Genomic DNA, 8,249 nt, shown 5'->3' with positions numbered 1-8,249 from the left:
AAATAACTTAAGGTCTTTCCAGCATTAAGGTAATCCTGCTTTTTTTTAAATAATCTTGTCTCAGTTACAAATTTGACTGGTAAATGATAAAGAATGATAGCCCCTTTTGTATTGCATTGCATTGCATATGACAGATTGATAAAAAGACATGCCATTTATGACTGGATGTAACTTTTGATACTTAAAAGTGGCTCTCCGATTGACTTTGCCCTATCAGTGCGGCTCCCATGAAAAAAATAGTGAAGACCACTGCTCTAGACAGATGACATGAAGATCCACAGTTATCACAGGGCCTTGATGCTTGTGCTTGTGGGCGTGGCCGAGACCGCTGCTGGTGCCTCAGTCGCATAACTGCAGAGGAGTCTGTTGCCGCCAATGTGTCGTTCTGGCTGGGTTGTAACGTCGATGGTGCCATGGGGGAGGGGGCCGGGCAGTCCGCGAGTGTTTGCTGTTTGGTCAGAGCCGACGCACATGCAGCTGCATTCTCTATTCATAATGCAATCGTGATTGCCAGAGACAGTGATAAATCATCCGCTTCTAACAGCAGAGTTTCATGCAGTTTTGCATCGTTGGTATGTTTAATTAACGGGGGGCGAATCATTTCGTCCTGCAACGCACCAAACTTGCATGTGCTGGCCAATCCCCTCAAGTTGGCTACGTACTGTTGCACAGACTCACCGGGCAGCTGGTGTCTTTGGCGGAACAGAACACGTTCTCAAGAGAGCGCTCTCTGGGGCTGCAAAGTGTGCGATCAGTAGTTCCACGGCTGTCATAATCGCTTGTGGTGCCCGACTCAAGCGCTCCCAGCACGCGCTGATCCTCGGCTCCCAAGCAATGCAGTAACAGCGCTTTTTTGCGGCCGCGCTCACGTCAGTCAGCCCCACTGCCAGGTAGTGCGATATCAGCCATCCTCGTTGCCAAATGTTGCGTTTGATAAGGATCACACCGACACAGCGAGTAACATCAACTTATCATATCTTTTTACTTAACCTCTCTGTTTCAGACCCCAATAATCGAGCACGTACATTGGTCAGGCATGGCAGAATGCTTTCAGCACAATCAAACTCAATTCATCACTGAACACTAACTATCAAACAACACTTGTGTGAGAACACAACAATGAGCATTCAGTACAAGTGAATCTGTAAATCTCGTCTCTGTCTGTAGGACTGTTCGTGCAAACGTGGGTCCCGTCTTTAAGGGCGTGTGTAAAAACTTCTCGCGGTCGCAGGGTCACGGCTACATCAGACCAGCTCACGGTGGAGAGGACATCTTCGTACACATCTCAGAGTGAGTCAGAGTTCAGACTGAAGCCATCAGATGCTGTGATCTTCTGGTTTTAGTGTCATCAGAATCAGGTTCACGTCACACTTCAAAACCAAGAGTAAAAATAGAAGAAAAATTAATAATAAAAATAAAAAAGTATAACAACAACCCTACAAAAATGATTTTCAAAATTGTAGATACAACAAACATTATTGGAGTATGAAGAAAAACTCTATTTTAGTGTTTCTAAATTCCACGTTTAATTCATTGTGTCACTTGTGAAATTTGTGAAATTCACTGGAAATGTCTGAGTGAAAACTTTTTTTTTTTGTGAACAATGATTAAACATGAAAAAATATAAAAATAATAATATGTTAAAGTGTTATTGAATAATCAAAAAATGATAAATCAACAATGCAATTTAATAATATTTAAAATTTTAAATTAGTAGTAGTAGTAGCATGAAGTATAATAAGAACAATCATTTATAAAATATAACAAAATAATTATCATTTAAAAAACAACCATAATAAAACAACAATAATAATTTTATAAAGCTAACAATACAATATTTTTTAAAAATATATAATAATTGTATAAAGTATAAAAACAATAAAATAATAAATAAAAGATTTTTATTAAGTATAATTAATAACTATAACAATAGTAATCATCATTTAATAATAATAATAACTTTTTGTCCAAAGCTTTAATTATTTTCTGTGGTTTTATAAAACAAATTTTTTAAATAAAAGAAGATTTTTTTAAAGACAACTACAAAAAAATATTGTTAAATCTGTTGAAATAAAAAAATAAAACGTTGTATAGAACATTTATGACTGTTTTTTTTTCTGATTTTTAATACAAATTATACATTTAATCAAGAAAAAAAAAGTTTCTACATACAACCTGATATTTATTCGAAATAGCTGTGCTGTTTACCGTAGAAGAAAATGTCATGTTTGTTTTCTGATGAAGAATCACGGTAAAATGTTGTCAGATGCAGCAGCTTCATATCTCAAATCTCAAAGTGTTTTAGAGGTTTTCCTGCTGTCATGTGTTCGTGTAAATCACTCGTCCATCTCTCTCTGGCAGTATTGAAGGAGAGTACGTTCCTGTGGAGGGAGACGAGGTCACATACAAGGTCTGTCCAGTCCCGCCCAAGAACGTGAAGGTCCAGGCCGTGGAGGTGATCATCACGCACCTCAAACCAGGAACCAAACACGAGACCTGGTCAGGCCAGATCATCAGCTCCTAGGATCCAGTCGGAGCAGGACTGGAGGGAGGGAGGAGGGTGGGTTTTCCCGGAAGAGAGAGCAAAGCATCATGGGAAGGCTTTTGAAAGTAGAAGGGTGCAGAGAATGTTGAGTTCAGCAGAACGAGCTGCGTTACGGGAACATTAGACCTCAAACAGACTGCGCAAGTATTTATTTCACACGTCCATGTGGTTCGAAAAGTCTCCAAATATACGTTGCATTCGCAACAGAAGTTTGCGTAGAGCTTGTTTCTGGTTAAATGAGTCGTCTGTAGGTGTGAGAAACTGTGAAATGATATTTGAACATCCTCAAACTGGACTGTGAAAGAATCAAACGCATCGATTTGGAGGCACACGCTACACTTGTGGCTGTTTTTGGCTCTTATATTTATTTTTCTTTATTTATGCATTAATTTTTAATGTTAAATTGATGGTAATAGGGTAATAGGGTGGATCTCACAAAAACCTGTCCAGAACATATCATATTCACAGTTATATTCACCCCAAAATCCAAATGGAAAAATTAAGCAATTATGTCCTGCATAAAGATTTTCAGGACAATTAAACACATTTACCCCCAAATGCATAACACTGCAGAAAAATATCTTATTTAAATTGTAAAACATTAAATATCATAATTGTATTACTTGTACTGACTGTACTGGTATTTTATTCATGCATTTTACAGATTTTCATTTAAAAATCATGAGAATCATTACTGAAAATAAAAATAATGTCTAAAAATGTCGATAAACAACAGTACAGCATTCAATGTTTTATTTAAAGCAATGATAATTTTAGGGGGTAGATGCTTTATTCTCATAAAAGTCACAATGCAAAAAAAAATCGTAATGGTCCTAAAGTTCACCTTAATTTTCATTATGCAAAATATTATTCATTTGATTTCAGGGTGAAGTATGAATCAGACATGATCTTGGCAGGTTTGTAGAGTTTCATCTATTGGGCTCTGTTATATATGCTGGAACTGAAGCATCATGGACTAATATTGCGCTTGAAACTTGAAACCCCAAATATAAACTGCCAAACTGACTTCATCTCCCAGAACTCTTTCTCGGGAGCTTTTCAGGGTAAAAAGCAGCATTTTGTAGACAGCTGAAGAATAACAGTCGGCTAGCAAAACCATTTAAACAGCAGTAGCGACTTTAAAGATCTTGTGTTGTTTTTACTGTATGTGACGTTCATTATGTGATCAGAGATCCAGTCACGTGAAGAACTGTTGCGTTGTTTGTTTGGTCACATGATCAGTAGCCTGTTCTTGAGTTTGTTTAGTGATTTGATCGTCAGATTTCTATGCTTCTGAACCCTCATTTGGGTTTTAACAGATGTTTGTTTTTAAACGTCATTTTTATTTTCAGCACTTTTTAGAGCTCAGATCACTGTGGTCAACATCATTACCATGTGACCTTTGCAGGACTAATAAAATTCATTTATGATTTACACGTTTGTATCTTACTGCAAAGCACATTATTAATCATAAAAGTAGGCTAATGTTTGCATGGCAATATTGCATTAGTTATAACACCTGCACATACACAAAATACACCTTAAGCATCCGTAAACAGATCAGACTCTATAACAATTCATGAAAAAAACTTGTATTTAAAATAAACAGACATATTCATGATTCATCACAAGGCATAATAGCATTTGCATTTTACACTGATTGTTTTCTTTCAGATTTTGAACCATGAAAATAGCATTACTGTTTCAGTTTTTAAGTGAAGTGATACAACTTTACTTTCTTTTTAAGTGTAACAGAAAACAATACAGATAGAGATACTCAATAAATGAGTTTGTTTAGAATTAAGGTCACATAATTTCTTTAATCCGGCACCGTTTACATCATTAGTGTAATTTTTTGATATGAATCAATTCAAGTTAAAGTGCATTTATGCCATCAGATATGAAGCAACATTCATAGCATGAGATCAATCGGACTATGAATTCTGAATTAGAAATACTTGATGTCCGGTTAAAAAACGTCTTACAATGCCCTGGAAATCTGGGATCAGCACCATGTTTTCAGGGATCAAGGGGAGTGTTTCAGCGGTGACGCGGATTCTGTCTGGAATGATTAACACGTAAATATCACCTCAATCAACTATTAATTAACTTGGCGTCAAATCTGACGAGATTTTATCATTTCAGTCAATCTCATATCCTCTCACTATACAAACATGTAGCTCCAGACCATTCATTAAATATGCAGAATTGTCATACTCTTGTAAATATCCAGAGTCCAGTCCGAGAGTACAGAAGGGGGATGAACAATCCACATTCAACTAAGCACAAAAATCTCACATCTCAAATCACCTGCGACAGTAAATAAGATCAGAAAAGCATGACAAAACTTGAACTTAACATGGAACAGACCTATAGTCACGTTGCGATTGTCAGAAACGGGTCACGTTCACACCGCGGATCCCATGTCACTCATCGATTGGGTCCATTTACACGAGTGACTAACGAATTCAACTCCTGAACATTTAATGCGGTGCCAGCAGCATTTGTATTAAATCTGATACAGTGAAATGAAACACTTAACTGTTTTGGACACCGATGGCTCATCTGACCCAGATAGCACACGTACGTCTGCAAGATGTCTGTTAAAGATCTCTTGATCTGGAAAGCATCTGCTGTTTACAAACATCTGACAGACATCTGTAAGATGTCAGGTTTACATACATTCTAAATCATAAACATCTTAAAGACTTCTAATAGATGTCTATTTGACATCTGATAGAAAAGATCCTATAGACGTATTGCAGATAAGCAAACACTCTAAAAAATACATCTTGTAGATGTCAAATAGATGTCTCTGTGATGTAAGTGTGCTATCAGGGGACGTGCTAGAAAACTATAGAAACAAATGTGTGTCTTCAGTAGGCTATTTCACCAAACAGGGCCGTAACCACTGCAGATCTGATTAAGAATCAGATATGGCCAAATTTGTATACAGCCATTCGATTGCGTACCAATGAAGTTTCATTGCCGAAAAAGTAGATGGCATCCAATCCTTCCTGCTCCAAGACGTCCAGACAGAGGCGTTTGTCCCAGCCCTCTGGGAAGATGTCGAAACTGATCAAACCCCCTGCAGACAATGACAAAACCACTGATCTATAATAGAGAACTGGATTGCTCATGACGTCATGAAAGTGAAGACGCAGCGCCGCCATATTGGTAATCCCTAGTGTGCATAAACGTTCTATTGAATTAATAGGAAATTGTATGATTTTAACAAATCACAAGGCATAATAGCATTTGCATTTTACACTGATTGTTTTCTTTCAGATTTTGAACCATGAAAATAGCATTACTGTTTCAGTTTTTAAGTGAAGTGATACAACTTTACTTTCTTTTTAAGTGTAACAGAAAACAATACAGATAGAGATACTCAATAAATGAGTTTGTTTAGAATTAAGGTCACATAATTTCTTTAATCCGGCACCGTTTACATCATTAGTGTAATTTTTTGATATGAATCAATTCAAGTTAAAGTGCATTTATGCCATCAGATATGAAGCAACATTCATAGCATGAGATCAATCGGACTATGAATTCTGAATTAGAAATACTTGATGTCCGGTTAAAAAACGTCTTACAATGCCCTGGAAATCTGGGATCAGCACCATGTTTTCAGGGATCAAGGGGAGTGTTTCAGCGGTGACGCGGATTCTGTCTGGAATGATTAACACGTAAATATCACCTCAATCAACTATTAATTAACTTGGCGTCAAATCTGACGAGATTTTATCATTTCAGTCAATCTCATATCCTCTCACTATACAAACATGTAGCTCCAGACCATTCATTAAATATGCAGAATTGTCATACTCTTGTAAATATCCAGAGTCCAGTCCGAGAGTACAGAAGGGGGATGAACAATCCACATTCAACTAAGCACAAAAATCTCACATCTCAAATCACCTGCGACAGTAAATAAGATCAGAAAAGCATGACAAAACTTGAACTTAACATGGAACAGACCTATAGTCACGTTGCGATTGTCAGAAACGGGTCACGTTCACACCGCGGATCCCATGTCACTCATCGATTGGGTCCATTTACACGAGTGACTAACGAATTCAACTCCTGAACATTTAATGCGGTGCCAGCAGCATTTGTATTAAATCTGATACAGTGAAATGAAACACTTAACTGTTTTGGACACCGATGGCTCATCTGACCCAGATAGCACACGTACGTCTGCAAGATGTCTGTTAAAGATCTCTTGATCTGGAAAGCATCTGCTGTTTACAAACATCTGACAGACATCTGTAAGATGTCAGGTTTACATACATTCTAAATCATAAACATCTTAAAGACTTCTAATAGATGTCTATTTGACATCTGATAGAAAAGATCCTATAGACGTATTGCAGATAAGCAAACACTCTAAAAAATACATCTTGTAGATGTCAAATAGATGTCTCTGTGATGTAAGTGTGCTATCAGGGGACGTGCTAGAAAACTATAGAAACAAATGTGTGTCTTCAGTAGGCTATTTCACCAAACAGGGCCGTAACCACTGCAGATCTGATTAAGAATCAGATATGGCCAAATTTGTCTCTTAGTTTCTGATATTCTTGATGTTGCTCAGCTGCACTCTATTGCTCTGTTTATGACACGTTTTATTTATTTATTTTTTTCTGCCTATAAAGGCGCTCATCAGTGTGAAATAATTGAGATGGCCAATCAAATAAAAGGAGGCAGGGTTTACCTTTCAAAGAAGCCGAGCAGGAATTCCAACGCTACGCTTAAGTTTTAATGGTTGAAGAATGTGAGGTAAGATGTAGCTTATAGCTAAACATTTAATATCTGACAACTGTTGTACGAGCAGTTTTTGGCACATTAAGAGTGGATGTGCGAATATTTTAAAGTAAAACATTTAAAATGCATTATTTTGCCATAAATTGTACAACATTCCTATTATTCCACTAATTCCTTTGAAAAATTTAATTATTTAATTAATTTAATTAAATTAGCACCGTTATGTGATGGAGCACACTAGGTAAACAAACACAAACACCTCTTACTAATAACTGATAGCTAATGTTACTTTGGTTAAAAAAGTTGAGTTAAAATGGTTGGGTTCCATGTTTTAAGTTCACAGCTTTGAGATGTCAAATACTGCACTGTGTCAACAACCATCATAATTTCTGGAGTGAGTCCTGTGTCCTGCGCATCATTCAGAGGATTCATTGTATTTTACATACAGTTGTGACTCCGGAAATGTTGCAGTGTGAACGTGGCCACGGGAAAACAGCTTTTTTACAAAAAAGAGGGTATCTTTAGATTTAAAATTAACATTTGAAACGATTTAAATTTAAAAAACTATGAACACACTGATGAGGCTCTGTCAGTGATATTTACATACAGTCCCTTTAGTCTGCGGATCAGCAGTGGTTTGGTTCTGTCTCCATGTCTGATGGTTCTCAGGCTCAGTGCAGCAGACTGCATTACCCACAGTGACCAGCAGTGGGCGCAGTAGCACTGCACACAGACAGTCTGGTGTATGTGCAGGTGCATGCAGACGCTTTCACGCCTCATTGGGTGGAGCGTTAAAGAACATCTCCCTGCAGAGCCGCGCCGTGTCTTCAGGGGAGCAGACGGTGAAGCCGATGGTACGAGGGTCTTCGAAGATCTCGTAGTCATTTCCACCCTAAACCGTTAACAAATAATAAAAATAAATAGACATAAACACACA

General features: G+C 37.4%; 2 protein-coding genes across 5 annotated transcripts in view; one reads left to right on the top strand and one right to left on the bottom strand.

The window, feature by feature from the left end:
- LOC107672917 (cold shock domain-containing protein C2-like) overlaps positions 1-3,870 on the top strand; it is an 18,025-nt gene extending 14,155 nt beyond the window's left edge. For all 3 annotated transcript variants that reach the window (XM_016466294.1, XM_016466292.1, XM_016466293.1), the window contains exons 3-4: positions 1,168-1,290; positions 2,362-3,870. In XM_016466294.1, the coding sequence (XP_016321780.1) occupies positions 1,168-1,290; positions 2,362-2,524 (286 nt within the window). In that variant the 3' untranslated portion in view covers positions 2,525-3,870. The remainder of the gene's footprint in view (positions 1-1,167; positions 1,291-2,361) is intronic.
- A 3,878-nt stretch (positions 3,871-7,748) lies between these two features.
- Positions 7,749-8,249, bottom strand: part of LOC107672914 (phosphomannomutase 1-like) — a 10,999-nt gene continuing 10,498 nt past the window's right edge. For both annotated transcript variants that reach the window (XM_016466287.1, XM_016466286.1), the window contains exon 8: positions 7,749-8,204. In XM_016466287.1, the coding sequence (XP_016321773.1) occupies positions 8,082-8,204 (123 nt within the window). In that variant the 3' untranslated portion in view covers positions 7,749-8,081. The remainder of the gene's footprint in view (positions 8,205-8,249) is intronic.

This window comes from Sinocyclocheilus anshuiensis, unplaced genomic scaffold (genome assembly GCF_001515605.1).
Source record: "Sinocyclocheilus anshuiensis isolate Anshui unplaced genomic scaffold, SAMN03320099.WGS_v1.1 scaffold464, whole genome shotgun sequence".
Taxonomy (NCBI): Eukaryota; Metazoa; Chordata; class Actinopteri; order Cypriniformes; family Cyprinidae; genus Sinocyclocheilus; species Sinocyclocheilus anshuiensis.
Note: the sequence above shows the minus strand (reverse complement) of the source record. Positions and strands in the feature narration are given on the sequence as shown.